This window comes from Quercus robur, chromosome 4 (genome assembly GCF_932294415.1).
Source record: "Quercus robur chromosome 4, dhQueRobu3.1, whole genome shotgun sequence".
Classification (NCBI taxonomy): Eukaryota; Viridiplantae; Streptophyta; class Magnoliopsida; order Fagales; family Fagaceae; genus Quercus; species Quercus robur.
The window spans coordinates 14,751,748-14,771,663 of record NC_065537.1 but is presented as its reverse complement, the minus strand read 5'-3'; the positions used below and the strand labels follow the sequence as shown (position 1 = coordinate 14,771,663).

The 19,916-nt window shown below is 33.0% G+C and overlaps 1 protein-coding gene across 2 annotated transcripts; it reads right to left on the bottom strand.

Annotated features, from left to right (window-relative positions):
* Positions 1-1,187: 1,187 nt before the first annotated feature.
* Positions 1,188-17,727, bottom strand: LOC126720663 (probable LRR receptor-like serine/threonine-protein kinase At1g56140). Of its 2 annotated transcripts, none has more exons than XM_050423405.1 (24): positions 17,448-17,725; positions 16,544-16,730; positions 14,933-15,004; positions 14,644-14,715; positions 14,478-14,549; positions 13,987-14,058; positions 13,416-13,487; positions 13,229-13,300; positions 12,954-13,025; positions 12,796-12,867; positions 12,608-12,679; positions 12,108-12,179; positions 11,952-12,017; positions 10,044-10,109; positions 9,883-9,927; positions 8,640-8,704; positions 7,671-8,044; positions 6,996-7,197; positions 6,729-6,896; positions 6,075-6,193; positions 3,245-3,455; positions 2,923-3,154; positions 2,642-2,792; positions 1,188-1,741 (listed from the first exon to the last, which is right to left on the bottom strand). In XM_050423405.1, exons 1-24 carry the CDS (start codon positions 17,551-17,553, stop codon positions 1,364-1,366), a joined length of 3,090 nt encoding a protein of 1,029 aa, XP_050279362.1. In that variant the 5' UTR covers positions 17,554-17,725; the 3' UTR covers positions 1,188-1,363. The 2 variants fall into 2 exon arrangements, 1 of the variants encoding a protein (XP_050279362.1); XR_007653592.1 differs by having other exon boundaries at positions 1,582-1,741; positions 2,642-2,775; positions 17,448-17,727.
* Between the last annotated feature and the right edge of the window lie 2,189 nt (positions 17,728-19,916).

The window sequence follows — 19,916 nt, the reverse complement described above, 5'->3', positions numbered from 1 at the left end:
TGCCACATAACAAAAATGTTAGAAAAATTAGTTCCTCTCTTGGGGCTTGGAATACTTGAAGGACCCTAAAGCCCATGGACAATGTTGTGCGCACAGCCAATTATGCATGGGAATTCTGGTATATCTGCTGAACCAAAGTCATTACCCCACACTTATCCTCACACCCAATAAAAGGTTTCAGATTCAATCAAGAATTAAATGTTGATTGTCCAAAATCCTCAAAGTCAGCTTGTTGGGGAGGGGAAATCCCTCTTAAAGAAGCATTTTTCTTAGCCTAAAATGAGCTAATGACATGGAAGTGATTAAAAATGTCCAATGAGTTTAGCAAACCTTCACTACATTGATCTGGTCTTTTGAGAGCACCAAAAAAATCTTTAAAATAGGGAATAGCCTGAAAATTAAGGGCATGAGTCCTAAAATGAATCAGAGAAACATGGAATGTCAAAATTGTAGAAAAACTCACCCTTACATTCACACAAAAATCCTTATACCTACATAAAATCTATGACTAGTTCAGCAGATAGTTCAATATATTTCCTATGCATTCTTAAAGGCATTAAACATAAAATAATTCCTTCTCCTCCATTACAATTCCATTCACTTAAATTTTAGCACTTCTTGCAGTGTTTTCCCTCTGTTGTAGGCTTGTTAAGCATGACACTCCACGAGCCTTCTTCACCAATTGTGCAAACGAGGGTGGTGGATTCGACTCCCCCAACTAATTCTAGGACCATGAAGAAAACTAATCAGGCACAAGCAAGTGGCAATCTAGAAAAGGACCCAAACAATCTTGTCATGCAATCTTTGTTTGAGGAACCAACAACTGACACCAACTGTTGATGCACAACTATTCTATTGCTTGCCAATCAAGTAGTATTTTTCTTTGAGGTAACTTGAATATAAATGAAATTTTTTGGGGGGGATTAAATCTCTTCTTTCCTTATATATGTCTCAATTGAATGGACTCAGTGTGACTATCTAACTTACTTAGCCATGTGTCACTAGCCAACGAAGCTTAGATATCAAGGTCAGATGCCTTACTTGGTTAAACTCTCACTCAATATTTCACTATGGTGAACTGTGAGCAGATAAGTGAAAGCGTTAATTCTTTTTCAATTATGAACTTCAACCAGTGAAATTTTAAATAAATAAATAAGGTAAATCTACATGTGAAACATTTGTACAACTTCTTGAATAGTGCCTTACATTCAATAGTGTATCTGTCACAACATGAAACAAACTAAACTACGCCTCTACCCAAAAATGTAAGGAATTACAATGTCAAACTCATAAAAGGAAGAATACACAAAACATTTTTTAACTTCACACAAGAATAAATTTGAAGAAAAATAATGACAAATTCTCATCGGCCCTTTTCGATAGTATCACCAAGCATAGGTTTAGAAGCATCTGCTAGTGAATTCCCTACATCACCCACCATGCTTGTACTAGCTGATGATGAGTTGAAATAGGTAGTATCAATTGCACCCTCACTGGTTACGTTGGTTATATCATCGTATTTCCAATCTGTCAAATATCCTGGCCTTGAAGTTACAATGCTCACTTCAATATCTCCTGAGAGCATTGCCACCACACGCGACATTGATGGCCGCAAAGTTGGGGACGCTTGAGTGCACAAAAGTGATACTCCTATCAATCGTTTTAGTTCTTCCTCATTGAATTCTAATAATTTAAAGTCTGCAAGATCAACTTCACGGTTGTTTTCATGCAACTGCCAAGCCTGAGAAAGATATATATGCTATCAGAGTAGCTTTACAATGTTGTGTACAAGTGGTGGCTGTGAGTGATCGATTTGTTTCAATGAGACAACTTTCTTCAGGTTTAGAATATAATACAAAAGTGGTGGAGGTGAGTAATCCAATATTCCAATTGTTTCAATTAGTTTAACAGTCTAAGCATTCATAACACGGTATAAAGGTATTGGTAGCGAGTATTCAAATTGTCTGAATGAATAAGAAAACCATGTTTTACTAGGGATCTAAATAAAATCTAGTTGTTATCCCTAAAGTCAACCACAAGTTCATCTTGTGAATCTAACTGCCACTCCATTAACACACATTTTAAATGTTCGGTGACATATGGATGAGTGACACTGACAGGTCAAATTTGACATATATTTCAATATCTAAGTGTGTAAACTTCAAAATCAGGAACATCACAAAATTATGAATAAATAAGGTAAAAAAACAAAACTTATGTGTTATCTTGAATTTCATAAAATAACTTGGAAAGAGACCATTACATAGTATTTGGTCATACAAAAAGTAGGCTCTTACTAGCTTTAGATTTGGGTATGGAGACTCGTTTGATTTCCTATCATGCTGCAAATTGGACTCATTTTGCAAATGCTCTAAATAAGCAAATAAAATTGCTTCACTTCCTTTAGACGTCCTAACTTTCCTCTTTATTTATTTATTGACAACTTATGATCCAAGCTTTGCTGGTACTTCAACTTTTGGCAGAAGCAAAAAATATATATAGTTGTGGATGGATCATGACTGTCATGAACCCAAAACACATATCCAAACAAAAATATATACTACTGAAACTTTTGGAAGGAAAAAAATCCATCCAATTAAAGAAAGATGACTGTCACGGTGCACAAAAATATTGTTCATACCCATTCAAGAAGATATATCTTTTCTTCTTCCAAGCTTGAGTCAGAATTTGGCCTCCCACTAACAAGCTCTAGAGCCACAACACCAAAGGCAAACACATCAGCCTTCTCTGTAAGGTGCCCACGCATGGCGTACTCTGGTGCAAGATACCCACTGCACCAGTAAAAATCACATGCACAAATTAGTACTAATCTAACTAAGCCTCTAGGATCTTACATGCACAAAATAAAGGATTATGTAATTCAGAAAGACAAGGTGACAAGCTAAGCCTCTAGGATCTTACATAGTCCCTGCAACGCGCGTGCTTATGTGGGTCTTTTTATCATCATAAAGCTTGGCCAAGCCAAAGTCTGATATTTTGGGGATGAGATCAGAGTCAAGCAGGATATTACTAGCCTTCACATCTCTGTGTACAATCCGAAGCCGTGACTCCTCATGAAGATAAGCTAAACCTCTTGCTACACCCAAGCATATATTGAAGCGCGTTGACCAATCGAGATTCAAGGTTCTTTTTCCTGTTTCATGCAAGCACATAAAATAAATCTACATTGTATAAATAAATACTTACACCCTCAGTTAGAAACAGAAAAGATGTGTTCACATACCAAATAATGCTTGATCAAGACTATTATTTACTAGATACTCATACACAAGGAGTCGTTTATCTCCCTCAATGCAACATCCATATAGCTTCACAAGGTTACGATGTTGCACAGCGGATATAGTAGCAATCTCGGTCAGGAATTGGTTCTTTCCTTGGTGTGACGTTACAGACAGCTGCTTCACAGCAATTACTCTCTCATCATTAAGTGTTCCCTATTTTATACAAAGTACCAAACAAAATATTAAAGAATCTGTTTAAAAAATATTACTCTGCATATAATTTTAATCTATTATAGTAAATATAAAAAGGAGAGTTTGGATAATTAGGATGGATGGCTTAATAGATGTAATTTAGACTTTTTATCTGATTGATGTCTCAAGTAAAGTCAAACAATGTAAAAAAAAACCACACAATACCCATTTGTATATAAAATTTATAAGGATAAATTTCAAAACATTGTAGTTTCTTAATGGTCAGTGGTCATCTTCACCATGAAATTGCACGTCGATTTTAATCAATTTCAATTTTATGCCTTAAACCATTCAAGGAAAAGTATCAGGCAGGAATGACAGGCTGCCCGATATAAATGTTCTACAAAGAACTAGATTGTCTTCGTATGGTCTAAAACTTTTATTTTTAAAATAAAAAAACTTGCTTTCCAGAGTGTTTTTACTTCCAATGATACAAGCAATACATCTGGCAAGCTATAAACTACCAGAAATGTCATCTTATGGATCCCATTTCATAGATCAGGTAACCAACCTTACTAACATCTAGAAAAGAAGGAACAAAAAAAAAGCCGTTATTTTTATGCTCCTAGTATATATAATCTTGTTTGATAATGACTTCAATTACTTGGTCAGAGTCTCCTAAAACTAAAACATTTTGGACATTATTTATTTGTACCAACTGTGATTACTCAAACTACTATACCCTCCACAAAATGCAATTACTCATATATTGGTTCCCATGATTATCAAATCTAATAAACGTTTGCCAGAGATGATTTTATCTTGACCAGTCTATTTTGAACAATCTCAAACAACTACTCAAACATTAAGCCATCCATGAGGATATTAAATTTCCATAATCATTAAAATGTAATTTATCCCTTATTTCCATCAATTCATCACCCTCTATAAGTAGTTTGCTGTAAATAAGTGCTTTTTAATAACAGATTCACTTCTTGAAATTGCAATAGAGTGGCATAAAATGGGCCTCATTTCATTGTATGATACTTTCATTTTTAAGTTTACCCAGTGTAAAGAGTAGCCTTAAAAAAAGGGGACAGAACCATAATTTTGAATATGTAACCAGGCCATATAAAGGGGAAAATGTGTAACAGATTTTGTGGTGTGGAAACTTAGAGAAGTTTGAATTTGGGAAAATGGCCTGAATCAGAAAACAATTAGAAAATAGGTTGGTTCATTTGATTAAGAACTTTGAATAACTTTCAACTCTGAGATTTGGCTAGGCCATTAATCAAGTCCTGGTGGGGGATTGTTCTAATATTTACGTGTGGCATGATAATTGGCGCCCAAATGGCCCTTTCTATCAAAAATTTGGGCATAGAATAGTGTATGATGTTGCCACCTCATTAAATGCTAAACTCTCTAGTGACTGTGATTCTAAACAAGGCTTGGAATTGGAGCTATACAAGGTCTGATGATCTTGTTACTTTCCCTATCTCAAGTGCTTGGGACCAAATTAGGCCAAGGAGGCCTACTATCAATTGGTGGAAAATTTTTTGATTTGCCAAAGCCATCCCAAGGCATGCTTTCATTACTTGGTTGGTTTTGAGTGATAGACTATCTACTAATGAAAGAATAGTTAGTTGGTTAAAAAGTTGTGACATTTTGTGTGTACTATGTAGAGCATGCACTGAAAATAGAGACCATATCTTCTTCAAATTCCCTTTTACCCAAAGAAGTTGGAGGATAATTAAAAGATGGTTCTGTCAAGAAGGCCTTGATGATGAATGGGGTAATCTCATCACCTGGGCAGTACAAAATTGAAGAGGAAAAATCTTTAGGGCAGATTGTTGCAGGTTAGGCTTCATTGCTGGTATGTATCATGTTTGGGCTCAAAGAAATGCTGTTAAGCACCAGGGCACTGTGAGAACAAAGGAACAAATTTAGGGGCCATAAAGAATCAGGAGAAGTATAAAATTGAAAGCAAGGGTGTATATCCCAGCTCTAGCATCAACAAAAAAATCTGTGCCAGATGGGGCATCTCAGATGTTCTGTTTAAGCCTAAAGTTTGATCTATGTGGTGGTACAACTTTCCAACTGTTGCAGATTCTTCTTCTTGCTGATTTGTTCATCGGATGTGTGGTTGTCTAGTTTTGCACTATCTTGTATTTTGGTTTGTTAGTTGCTAGGATTTTGTCCCTGATCTGTGTATCTGGGTAGTCAATCTTGGTTGTGTAGTTTAGATATTGTCGTCTAGTTGTAGTTGGGAGTTGTTTACTTTGTTGAATCGCTTAACTGTTGTGGCTCGTTTCCAGCTTGTTGCATATGGATAAGGAATTACTAATCTTCATTTATTTTTGGATCAATTTAGTACTTGCAACTGCCAGCTTCTCGCCAATCACAGGAACAAGATATCATAATAAGGGCGGCCAAGGGATTTCACAAAAAATGTAAAAATAAAATAAAAGGATAATATAAATGAAGAAACAAAAAGAAAAAGGGGTGATGTTGCACTCTGTGATTTGTTAATAGCCATTGCTTGGAATTATCAATAGATGTATAGATGTGTATCAGACAGTCAACTTTATGGCAATGGCTTGGTTTCAGCCACTAAAGTTCTTGATTAGAATAAGGAATTACCTTATAAACTGGTCCAAATCCTCCCTCTCCAAGCTTATTATCAGGATTAAAATCTTCTGTAGCCGTCTTGAGTTCAGCATAGCTGAAAGTGAATGTTTTAGCATCTATTCCGAGGAGCTCTGCAATTTCAACATAAACATAGGTTGTAACACTGAATCCATTTTCTAGTAATCGATTTGCTTGTGTGGTTTATAGCAGAAAATTCAGAAACGTTTTTGCACTATCCCTTTCTTAAGCATCAATCATCAATGTGTTTCTCCCTATTCCTTTTTGGTCATATATGTCTGTTTGTTTGTAAGAGATTAGGTAGCAAGCATAATATGGGAATTTGTAAGTAGCCTGGGGCTTCATTGGCCGCATAAATTATGTTTCTCCCTATTCCTTTTTGGTCATATATGTCTGTTTGTTTGTGAATGCATATTATTCCAAGACATGCATAGAAAGAGGTTTTAGTAAAAATGCCTTTGTACACAAGAAATGATACACTGCATTTTGTACTACTTAATATGGAATATGCAGAGGCCACCTCACTAGTCACTAATAGTGAGTACCATAGTATCACATAAAGGAAAGAGTTCCATTTTTCTAATATGTAGAGAAAACTGAATGAAGTTTGACAACTATCATGTATATGCAACGTGATTTTTGGCTTACCTTCATCATCATTGGTCGGTGGTTTTCTTCTTCGAACAATATAGAAAACCACGAAAACAGCCAGAAAGCTCAAAACCCCAACACCAACAACAACACCCACAATCAGACCAGTCCTATTCTTGTTGCTGCTTGTGCTTGGAGGTATGTTACTAACAGTGGGTGTAAATTCTATACCAAAGTAAGATAGTCAATAACATGGTACTAAAATGTGAGGAAACCACTACCTAATCTTTCTAAATTGCATCTACAGTTTCTGCACTTTTTTACCTGGGGTAGCACTGATGGCTGAAATAGAAGGTCCATAAGTACCTTGAGCAGGTACACAGCAAGTCCCTTTTCCAGCCCAAAAGAGATGGATTTCAAGGTAGTTTTCTGATACCTGAACATTATTAAATTCCTTCGGAACAGGTACGAAAGAGGCACCACCGGCTTCCTTTCGTATGTCGAAATCCTTTAAAACAAGATTCCCCTGGAGTAAACAAATTCAAAAATTAGCAAAACAAAAGGAATGACGATAAGAGGAAAGAGTTAATTTATAGAGAAAATAGGAGAGGGAATACATCAAAGGTTTCATTCAAAATCCTTATCATGATTATAGACATATTTTAGATATCAAAACAATTTTGAGTTTTGGATATAAATTGCAAAAAAAGTGAAGAAATCACAGAGGTAATGGTTGTACCATACTTGACATAAGTTCTGAGAAAACGAAGGGCAAAATAGATAGTTAAAGAAAACAAAATAGAGAACTGCTAGTGGTAAATCTAGAATTGATTAGATAATTTAAGTTGTAAATATGCATCATATTCAAGAAAAATCTGCATTGATGAATAAGACAGTCAATATATTTGTTACATACACTCTTTTTCTGTTAAGAAATATACTCTTCATTTTAATATAAAATTCTGTAGTTCTAAAACAATTCGATAATATGATGCAAACCTGGATATAAATATCAAACACACGCCTCCCAAGACTTTGCCATGTGTTAGTGTTTACAAAAGCTATTTCTGCAAACTGGAGGCTCACAGTGTAGTTTCCATTCTCGAGCCCTAGGCCATAGTATCGTAATGATGAAGCAGAGAGTCGAGCTGTTTGGAACAGCTCTGAGTCTAAACTCGTGAATTGAGATGATGAAAAACTTGTATACTGAGGATTCTTGGTCCCAGTAAAATATCCAACATTGCTAACTGCCCACCTGTCTGTGTCAACCACATAATATGTAGCTGGACCAAGTGTCTCATTATCCCTCTCATACACAATCCCATTAGAAGAGGTAATCTGAGGACCACCGCACTTAATTGCAAACTCAGAATCTGAAAACAAATGTATATAAAATAAAAAAACATTCTTTGATGTGTAAGCTTGGAAAAGGTAATTAAAATTGTGCGTTCATAAGCATGCTATGCATTTCAATAGTGGACATGCTTGAAGATCAGTAGTCTGTTATAAAAAAAACTAGAATGTAAGTTGAAAAATAGTTTAATTATCTATGATTTGAATAATGACATATTGACATATTCAAACCTAAGCTTTTTAAATACTCTTTTAATGATCGCCAGTATAGGGGTTCTTGGCAGAGGTTCACAAACCTTGCAATTTTTCTTTAAAGTACATCATGATGCCATTTAAAATTACTGTATACTGAATTGACACTGGAATGTAGCTGTGATGCATTGCCAATTTAGCCCTTAAAAAGACAGATCCAATATTCATGTGTACTAAAAATTTGGAATGCATCTTGATTGTACTGTGCCCATATCAATATTTTGTAAACATTTGAAGTTTCATCACTTTGTATTCTGCTTAGAAGAACCAATCCTAGAGTATAATCTTCTCGTAGTTTGGCCTCAATACCTACTAATGCTTTCCAATCTTATAATCAAGTGTGATATTTTAAATTGTACTTACATCTTCCAGCGCCTCGATTGCAAGGAAAATCCCGTTGAAGACAGCTCAATCCTGAAGGCAAAACACTAAAGCAGAACAGAAATGCACTTAGGCACGGAATGTGTAGTTTATCGAAATAAAACATTAGTTATTAAAGAAGATATATCTGATTGATACAAATATTATAATTAGGATTAAGTTTGCACTCACGTAATAAGAAATGATCTCTTGGCAATATGCTCATAATCATTCTCCTAAGAATACTAACCCATCATTGCCCCGCGATGAAAGAGGTTTCTTTAAATGAGTTACAACTTGTGTTTTCCCAATGTAAGGCAGTACTTGCAATCACAAGAAGTAAATATATATGAAATTTTTCATGAAGAGAAACATATAATATTTAGGCAAAAGTGGTGTTTTTATTTTTATTTTTATTTTTTTTTTTGGGGGGTAGGGGGACGGAGGGGCAATTTAATCAAATGGGCTTTGATAGTCCCCATTACTCTCGTAAGTATCAAATCAGCTAATTACACTTCATTTTTATCAATGTTCTGTATCAGCAGAACATATGGATTAGGTGTCATTTGACCATGTAAATGAGATGATATACAGGTTTGACCCATACTAATTATTTTTTATTTTTATTTTTATTTTTTTGCATATTTTGGCAATTGATGACTCCTGAGTTAATGGTGCTGGAAACTCCATTTCTCATGCTCAAAATATCCATATGTGCGGCTTAAAAGAATATTTTTTACTTCTTCCCTTTTCTGTTCAACTTCCAGAAACTTTCTTTTTCACTTCCAAATATTTTCCTGCCTTCTCCACAACAAACACGATCCCTACCTATCCCAAAACTCAACAAATCTCAAATTAGTTTGGTATCAAAGCTTTTGTCCTGCATCAGACGCCTAAATTCACTCCTTTTAATGAACATGTCTAAGTAATATACATTGCTAGACATCAGCTAATTAATTTCTTTCTATAATATAGATTTTTTATTGGTAATTTCTATCTATAATTTACTTCTAGTAAAACATTATAATTCTCTGAGGTAGTGAGTTGATGATAATTCACACTCCACGTAAAGTTCCAGAACATTTGAGAGGACCAGTTACCATGTTGAAAATCATGGCTATCAGCTTCTAACAGCTTCACTACCTTAATTGACAAGACTAATAACATTTAAAATTGACTAGAAACTTGTTTCATTATGGTAAAACTCAAGCTTTAAAATAAGAAAATATAGCATCGAGAAATTTACCTGCTGTTTGAACTTTCTATTGTGAAATTGTTGGCAACTAAATTACTGCATATTATACAGCATAAGATCTGAATGTCAGTTTTTATTCAAGAGTAGCAAGTTATAGAATATCAGAAACAGAAATATAATATAAATATTTTCAAATACAATAGTATACATACAGTTGTAAATCTTGTTCGTTGACCCAAGAAGGAAAGCTTCCCTGTAAATTATTGTAAGACAAATCACTGCAATCATAACATAACAAGGATGTTAGATACATGATCCATTCAACTGGTAAACGATCCCATGTTCAGTACTAAATTACGCATTAGTCAATTGACATTGATGCTCTGAAACAAAATTTTGAAACCATATTATTCGAAATTTAGAACCTCTATTTTTCTATGTTGGCTAATAATGCATGCTTGTTTATGCTATTAGCTACACATGGAAATCCATGTACAATTAATCCATTGGTGATACAGCATTTAGTCTTTTATGTAATTGCTTGCTTATATACAGGGTCTGTTTGGATTGAACTTATTTTGCTGAAACTGAAAACTGAAAACTAAAAACACTGTAGCAAAATAATTTTTAAATATATAAATAGTGCTGTGGGGCCCATTTTTAATGAAAAAATTGCTGAAAAGTGATATTTGTGGGTCCCATATACTGTTCACGGGATCCACAGAACTGATAAAAGTGACGAAAAAGTAGGAAAAGTGCGGCTACTGTTCCTGCTGCAGCTGACCAAAAAAAAAGAGAAAATGCAACACAAAACGCAAACGTGAGATTCAGCCCAATCCATACGAGTACACAGAAAATACCCTCCCCACCCATCCACAAACCCCCCCACCCCCCAAAAAAAAAAAAAAAGAAAGGAAACACTTCCATCATTTTAAAGTTATCACTAAATTATTACACGTAGATCAAATCTTTGATTAACCTGAGTATGTTATAACCTCCCAATGTAAAAGTATCTGCTCCATAAGATTGTTATAGCTCACTACATATAAATGTTCACTTAGCTCAAACAAGATTTTGGGATGTGGTAGACAGACCCAGGATTTTAAGATAGTAGGAGCCAGAGAATAAAGAAAAAAAAATAGGCATCTATATAGTATTAAAAAATTATAAATACACAAAATCGTTATTTCTAAATACCTTAAGATGCAATCATCTACTAACAAAGATAAAGACAAAAACAAAATAATGTTTTTTTAATACTACGCAAGCTAAGATTTTTTTTGTTGAAATTAGAGCATTCATAGTGGTGGTTTAAAAATTTTAGCTTTTAGCACCTCAAAAAGCTACTTTATCTTATCACCTCACTTTACAATATATCCAATATCAAATGTTCTATTTTTTTTTTTTTATCACTTCATTTAAAATAATATAACACAACTTATTAAAATAATAAAGGAAGAAAGAGAATTTGAGTTTTTAATTAAAGAAAGAGATATAATCTTTTTTGGTAAGAAGGAAGAGATATAATCTTAAAATATTGTATTTTATTTTTAACAACTTGCTACAGTCAACTGGTATTTATACCCGTTTACTGTAGCTGCAAAACATTTAGCTTTAGTTTCTCCTATAACACATGATTTTTTGGTTCTTTGGTGGTAAAATAGTTTTTTTTTTTGCTAAAATACAATCACCATTGTCAATTTTTTTTATTGTTTTTGTTAAGGTTTTAGGTTGAATAGTTGCTATTTGGATTAGACTAGCTAGACTAATTGGAGAGAAGGGGGACCTAAGGTTTTGGAAGGGGGCCAACTACACAAATAAAATATATAATAACCATATATATATATATAATATTTTGGACCCGGGGGGTCCCGGGCCCCCACCTAGGTCCATCCCTAGTGGTACCCAACATTTTTCTACCAAAATACCACCATAAGAGATCGGAGTCATACTACCCTCTTGACATCAGATTGAATATAACTCCTTGTACATATGCATTGGAGATTCAGAAAATCCTTATACAAATAAGGGACTTTAAATTAAAAAGCTAATTATTAGACACCTCCATTTTAAATGTATCATAATATTGTAAAATGCAAGTGATGTCTTTATGTACTTACATACTGAGAAGAGATCCACTCTTTTGTGCAGGCACGGTGCCGTTTAACTTATTATTTCCGAGAAACCTGGTAAAGAAGGCAATAGTACATGCTTCAATATAATACAAAATAATATTGGGATGTATAATATGAAATTAAGAAAATGAGGTATATTACAAGTAAGAGAGTGAACTCAAATTGAAAAGCGCGTTTGGAATCTGTCCTGTTATATTGTTGAAGCTCAAATCCCTAAAAAAGTTAAACAATATTATTATAATGTATTGATAACACAGCTATTATCACTTGTTTGTGATACATAAAACTAGTTATCTACAAGAGGTAATTAACAGTTATAATCCTTATACACTATCCCAAAAAGAAAGAAGGAAAAAGAAAAGGATAGAAAAAAGATAAGAAAAGTGAAAAAGAAACAAGATGAATTTGAAATACAATGAAGTGGCCCCTTATCACATAGTTACAAACAGGGTGAGTTCATTTTGCAAGCCTAGAGAAATCTGATAAAAATATCACCCATTTAAATTTTATTACAGGAACCTAATAAATAGAAGAGATGTTCTCAGTTCCATTGCTTTGAACAACAATCAAATTCAACCTAAATTACAGCACCAAGTATATCTAAAATTCTAAATAGTCACCCACCAATGGACATTACTTACAGCTGTGACAACTTTTGGTATTCTCCTATATTTGATGGAATTGAATCAGAAATGTTAATATTCCTCAGTACTCTGCAATAGATGCAACTAAACTGTTATGTTATATTTTGGAAGAGCAACAAAGAAGGAAAAAAAAAACATGGATATTCATAATTAGGAATCTGAAACTTAAACACTTGTTTCCTTACAAGATACTTAGAGATTTCATATTTTGTATAAATGCCAGTGAAGAGCTCCCATTAGACAAATCACTTATTCTCCTACAATAATATCACACATGAGATTGTTAGCTTTACAAGATCTGTGAAAATACAAATAAAAGTAACTAAGAGATGTAAACACTCACAACTCCGTCAGGGAAGTCAAATTGGAAAATGTTGAGGGTATTGGACCTTCTAAAGAGTTTCCTTCAAACCTCCTACCAAAATCATTTTGGAGTAGTTAATCATAAATTGTGCACAAATGCATCTCTTCTGTAGAATGTACAAATACACACTAAAATTTTATCAATAATAACCCTTACAATAAATAATGTTGCTTTGACACTGCAATGAAAATTGAGCCTTATTAAGCATGATTTAGAGAGAAGCAAATAGGATAGGGCTAGCAATATTGTCTTACAAGGTAGTAAGCTTTGACCAATTCCCAATGAAGTCAGGTATCTGGCCCGTTAGTTCAGTGTCTGAAGCCCACCTGAGACCACAAATATTTCCTCACACAATCTAATCACAATTTTTTGTTTTTATATTCATCATTATGTAAATTTTAGAAAGTTTGCAGGTGAGAAAAGTAGTAAGCTAGTTCTTACACTGTCACAAGGCTTTTTAAATTAGCAAATGTTGAAGGAATCGCACCACTAACTCCAGAACTATCAAAGTAGCTATCAAGGCAAAAAATTTACATGAGTATATTGAAATCCTATCCTCAGCTCAAATAAAAATTTAGTAGTAACAGTTAATGAACTTAACAACCAAAGGAAATGTCTCAAGCCATCATTAGATTATTGTTCAAGTTGCTAACTTGTTTAGAACAATATTCACAATTTCTCATGATAAGTATCTACAAAATATATTATTTTCACCATATCATTTCTGGCTGTTAATAGTACTTGACTTTCATGTAAAATATATTTCTAAAATTTATGATTACATTGTTTTCTGTCCTGGGATAAAACAGATAATCTTGCATTTGCAAAACTTTGCAATATGGCATATGAGATTTATTGGCACGAATCTTATAATCTCGAGCGACCGACAGGATATTACTAGAAGCTTTACTAGAACTATTTCTAAAGTCTGCCTCACCTAGCTATAAAATACAATCATATAGGTTTTCATAACTACACTGAAAATGGAAAGCTTTATGGTACTAGAACTTACAGCTGTTCTAATTTCACTAATTTCCCAAGATCAGATGGAAGAGAACCAGTGAAGTTGTTTGTCGAAAAAGACCTACAAAATTAACAAGAAAAACAATATATGAATTATAATTTATAAACAAGGACTTGATTCTCTTAGGGTGCAGATCATCAAAATCAAGTATGTGAGATGCAGAATTCCAGCCCAAAAAAGAAAGTTATGTGAAATGCAAAATGCATCAAAATAGGTGTACAATTGCAACAGGGTGACTACTAAATTCATATTTTTGTGAAACCCATCTTCATTATTTTCAATGGGAAGTCACACATGCATCTTGTGCGCCTTGAACCCAAGACCTTACCCTCCATCCTATTATTGAGGGAGGAAATGCCATTTGAGATAGACCTTATCACAAAACCCTTCTTCAAATAAATTACAATAAATAAATGGTTGAAACAGCACCACCAAGATGCTACATAGATCACTCAAATTTTGAATGAAGGTTAACTTACAATGATATTAATTCTGTAAGATTTCCAAGTTCCTTTGGAAGTGTCCCTGATAATGCATTGATACCAAGATCCCTAATTTATTAAACATCAAAAGAAAGAGAAAGGATAGCTGACATTAGATATACAATATCCTTTGAGTTTCAAAACAAAACTGAGACAGGCTTACAGGTATTGCATGCGATATAGTTTGCCAATGGATGCAGACAGGTTACCAGTCAAGTAATTTTGGCCCAACCTCCTGTAAGAAATATTGGAAACATAGCACATTCAACAGAATATAATGAAAATGAACCATCCTGGAAAACTAGTACACCACATCTACTACAAAATTCAACTGTTTTACATGACGCAATACACTTTCAAGGTCTAAGTTCAATCCTAGCTTACATGAAAAAGAAGGTAACCCATATTCGTGCAAAACGCAAGTAAACAAACATATCAAGAAGATATCGTACAGATTGAAGAGGAAAGTCAAAGTCCATAGTTCATTTGGAATTACGCCAACTACATTCAGGGCATAAACCTTCCTGTAAAAGAGGAAAAAAAATCATCAACCATGAAAAAAAAGATTCATATACTGAAGATGCCCAAAACATTTTGAAGTTTAGTTTCTGTAATGCAAATTTTGCAGAACTTTCAAGGATTTAAAAAATATATATATGAAAAAAGTGGGGATTATCATATGAAATAATTGTGCTTCATATGAATTTAATTCATGGATCAATAAAACTATAAGCTTAGAAAAGGTGGCAAATGAATGATTGCTCAAGAATATTAGTAATTAATATCATAAAAGCTCTCTACAAGCGCAATGTTTACATAAAATGGTGAGTTTCCAATTAATGACCATATACCCTAGTGGCATTCTGCTCCCATCTTATGGGTTTAGATCCAAGGGTCAAACTCAAATCCCCTTAACTCGCACTTTGCTCCCATCTGATTATCCTTTGCAAGGATTTTGATATTATTCTTTTGTTTTCACTAAATGCATCTCAAATTGTGCCTGTAATCTCCAATGGCATAAAATTCATGGTTCATTGTACAAAACCACACTTGTACTAGTGATATGTAGTACAAGGAGAAAATAAGCATAGGAGAAGATAAAATTAGCCATCAATATATATCCAAGAAACCACATGAGGAACTTTTAAGTTATAAAACACATGCGCGCGCACACACACACAAAGAACTTATCTCTTCAAATTTTTTTCCCCAATTCCTTTCCATATTTCAACACTGGAACATTGAGTTTAAGTAAAGTTCCCATTTTATAATACCATGTGAATTTATAGAGTTGACACATTTTATCTTTTCTTTTTTGGTCATCATATAGATGATTCATACATGAGATTTTCTTTTAAGAGGATATTATGACACCTTGCCTTACTCCTTAGGATTCTATGGCCAATTTCATGCAAAACTCAATAATTTTAAAGCGCACACATCCATCATAGGTATTGGTTTGACCAACAGATGCCACCAACATAAATTGGAGCATGAAGATACATTTCATCAAAATTTTAAGCAGCAAAATACTTTATCTTTTATGCTCAAATTTGATGGTATGATGTTTGTATGATATTACATGCTCAAAAACCTTTAAAATATAGCAACAGAACATGGGAAGCACCATGAGGGCACACCCATGACAGATTAGCTCTTCTAATTAGAAAAAGGCTGACTTGGCTAGCAAAAAATTCTCATTTGTTTGACTGCTTTCAAACAAATGAGAATTTTTTTGTCATAAACCAGTTAATCGAAAATAAACTTAATTAGAACTATTCAACAACCAGTCAGATATAATAGAGGTGATCCCTATTCCTTTTTATTCAATAAAAAAAATCAGCTATTCAAAAAATAAAAATAAAAATAAAAATCAGCAAAAGTAAAGATAGGTAATTTAGCTGTCAAAAGATTTTACGGCTTGAACTTATTGGAATTGAACCATGCAATTTAATTTAAACTTTTTTTTTTCTTTTTTTGAATGTATAGAAATTGTAATTATAAGCAAAAATGGCATGGAAAAAAAAGACATGAGCATATATATATTAAAGAAAGAAACGTACAATTGGGTAATGTGGCAAGTAGAGTTACTATTGGCGGAACAGTCACATTTGATCAAAGGGTTGAAGTTTGTGTCATCAAAACTGGTGGAGTCGATGGCTGCTCCAGTGCATGGTTCCCCACTTATATTCCATTGATTTGAATTTGCTGAGATCCCCCATTTTTGAAATATTGTATTCAGTGCTGCCGCTGCAATCATATTCACAATTAAACATCATTGTGATCAATCTGATATACACCCTCCAAAATTGCCACCGTTTAAAAGTACAATTTTGTTTAGAAAAAAGAGCGAAAATTTTATAAAGTTATTATATTAAAAAAAATAAATAGCTTATTTTTATTTTGAGCCCATCAAAAACAGAGATAAATGTTGTGTTTGTAAAAAAGAACTCTCAAATTATTGATACCCATCACAGATTGAACCGTAAAATAAATCCCACTTGCTTAAAAAATATACGAATTGTCTAAAACTATTAAATCCACCAATTTTTTATTTTTTTTTAATTTTAAGAATCAAAATTACAATTAACCCAATTTTAAAGTATAATAATATCTACTTTGAAATGATGACGATATCAAAAGTACAATATCTTCTCTGCAATTATCAGCATGATTCGTTGGTTTGTGTGGCATATGAGCAGTATGGGGTTTATTATTTCAGCTCCTAGCTAGATTTGCAAGCTATAGCAATAGCATGATCAAATTCTAAAAGCCAGCCTTTTATTACTTCAAGTTTGTACTTCAACAATTATGAACAGACACAGTTTGTATTGCTGATTATATGTAACAAATGCTGAAGACAAAAAAAAAAAAAAAAAAAAAAAAAAAAAAAAAAGCTTTCAGCCAAGAACTATAGAAAGTAATAAATTGTGTTTATCAGTGTGTGTATGTGAGAGAGAGGCACACCTTCAGCAGGGTCTGTTCGATTTTGAGCTTGAGCTAACTCAAAAAGTTGGCAAAAGATGCAAGCAGCACAAAAAGCATAAACTAGAAGAGGTGATGATCCTGCCATGGCTTCAATTTTTCTCTATGGGATTCATTAATAAAATAGAAGTGCAATGAGAGATATTACAGAAGAGCTAGATAGAGAGAGAGAGAGAGAGAGAGAGAAGAAGATAAAAGCTTCTCCTAGATATACTAGATGCAAAGCCACCACGCTAGACCATCTACTCTGACAAAGTATACAAAACTGCAAGTTCAGCTCTTTGAGAAATGTACTATATAAAAAGCCAATAGGGACAGGAAGTTGACCGTTGCTTATAAAACTCAATGTAATTGATAATTCAGTTCGGTTGTTACATCGTGACCCACTCACGCGCCCCTATCCAATGGTACCAAATTCACATTTCATTTTCAGGTTTATTCAGCTCTAGGCCCTCTAGTAGTAACCGACTAATGGCCCTTTTTGTATTTTTATTTGTACAATGCACGACTCATCATGAGCATTTATCCTGTCATAATTTCCAAAGACTTTTTTGGGCAAGAGATCGGATGAGTAGTCCTATTGATTAGTAATTTAGTACAGGTCAAGTTCATGAGGGCCTCAGAACATTGACATATTTATCGCCTCGAGATATCAAAGGGGCAGGAGATGCATTTGGGGTCTTAAGTGAAAATTAAACTGTGGCTTTTTTATATATTTAAATACGAATTTTTTTAAATAAATTAAATATTACTTATACTTTATCTCTTGTTTTAAATGCAAAACTACTAATTTATTGTGCAAAATTACTAATTTACTGTGTAAAATTAAAAAAAAAAAAAAAAGTCTATAGACAAAAAATTTAACAAAAATTCCTCACTCTTGTTGATGTGATAGATTGATGGTGGTAATTAAAAATGTGATTTTAGTGGTGCACTTAGATGAGAACCAACTCAATTGTTGTAAAATTCTTTTTGTATTGCTCTATTTTTTTTTTTTTTTAAGAAGTGTTATATTTACAACATTTTTACAAAAAAAAAAAAAAAAAAAAAAAAAAACTTAGGTATTAGGTTGTTACTAGTTATAATTTGAACTTACCACTGAAATTATTTTTTTCCAACCAATAACAGCCAGTAATAATCTATTATGTAGGATTTATTGTGAAAAATGTTGTAGATGTAACATTTCTCTCTCTCTCTTTTTCTTGTTTTCCATTGGATAAAAAAATATTACTTTATTTATTATCCAATATTTGGGTTTAATTAATACTAATACAATGAAAAAAAATAACTCCATTCTTTAAAATTTGAGGGCGTTTTTCTACTTAAGAGCCTTAAACGACCGCCTCATTTGTTGTTTATACTGTTGAACCACCCTTATAAAGGGGCAGCTTTGAATACTGGAACATATATCTAACACGTAGTAAAATCATAAAAGAACTAGTAAGGTAATTCATCAAAAAAAAGAACCAATAAGGTCAATATCCTTAATAAGAAAAACTTAGATTTGAAGCCTTCGTAACCTCATTCTCAACTTGCCATAACTTGTAAGCAATGTATATATATGTCGTAATTTGTAAACAATTTGTAATGCCTCATTTTTGTGGTTGGAAGTTGGAAATTGGAACCCCCTCTTCTCCCACTATTTATCTATCAAAAATAATTACAAGATAATTTACTTCATAAAAGCAAAAGCCTTAAATAATTTTTCTTTACTCGTGTTGGAGTCAATAATCAATATTCAATTTTTCTTGCAGAGTTAACAAGACAGATTGACTGGGATGCAGCAATGAGATAATCGTTTTAGTTTTTTATTTTTATTTTTGCAATTATTTTAAAAACTAATTGGAGTTTGATTTTGATATTAAAAAAAAAAAACAAAACAAAACAAAAGAGTTGCCAACTTGTCATGACTCAGAAGATATTAGTCTATAAAACATCAAATGGTACTTTTTTTAAGTAGGAAATTTCATATAAAGTTGAGGGGTCATTAGCTTTATTTTAAATGCAATATTAACACGAAACTAATTAATCTCAAAATTTATGTAAGTTCAATAAATAAATAAATAAAGTACTAACGGTGTGTTTGAATACCGCTTATTTTGCTGAAATTGAAAAATTATTACTGAAAGTACGGTAGATAAAGGTAAAGAGAGATGCTACATCCACAATATTTTTATAACATTTTCACAACAAATTATAGGTGGTTAGTTGTTATTGGTTCAAATTTAAACCTAATACTAAGATTACTTTTTTGTCCCAACAATAACAACAAATAACAAATTGCTACTTAGAATTTATTGTGAAAATATTATGGACATATCATTTCTCAAAAGTAAAAGTTAGTTGAAATAGTATAATGTAGCTCATAAATAGTGTCAAAAAGTGCAATGGAGCTCATGAATATTAGTAAAAATAAACTGAATTGTGAAATAATTTCAGCTTTTAATTGCA

Coding starts and splice junctions, on each gene's coding strand:
- LOC126720663 (XM_050423405.1), bottom strand. CDS start 17,553: ATGGCAGGATCATCACCTCTTCTAGTTTATGCTTTTTGTGCTGCTTGC. Junction 15,005..16,543: donor ACTTGCCACATTACCCAATT/GTACGTTTCTTT, acceptor CCTCTTTTACAG/GAAGGTTTATGCCCTGAATG. Junction 12,680..12,795: donor ATGAAATCTCTAAGTATCTT/GTAAGGAAACAA, acceptor CATCTATTGCAG/AGTACTGAGGAATATTAACA.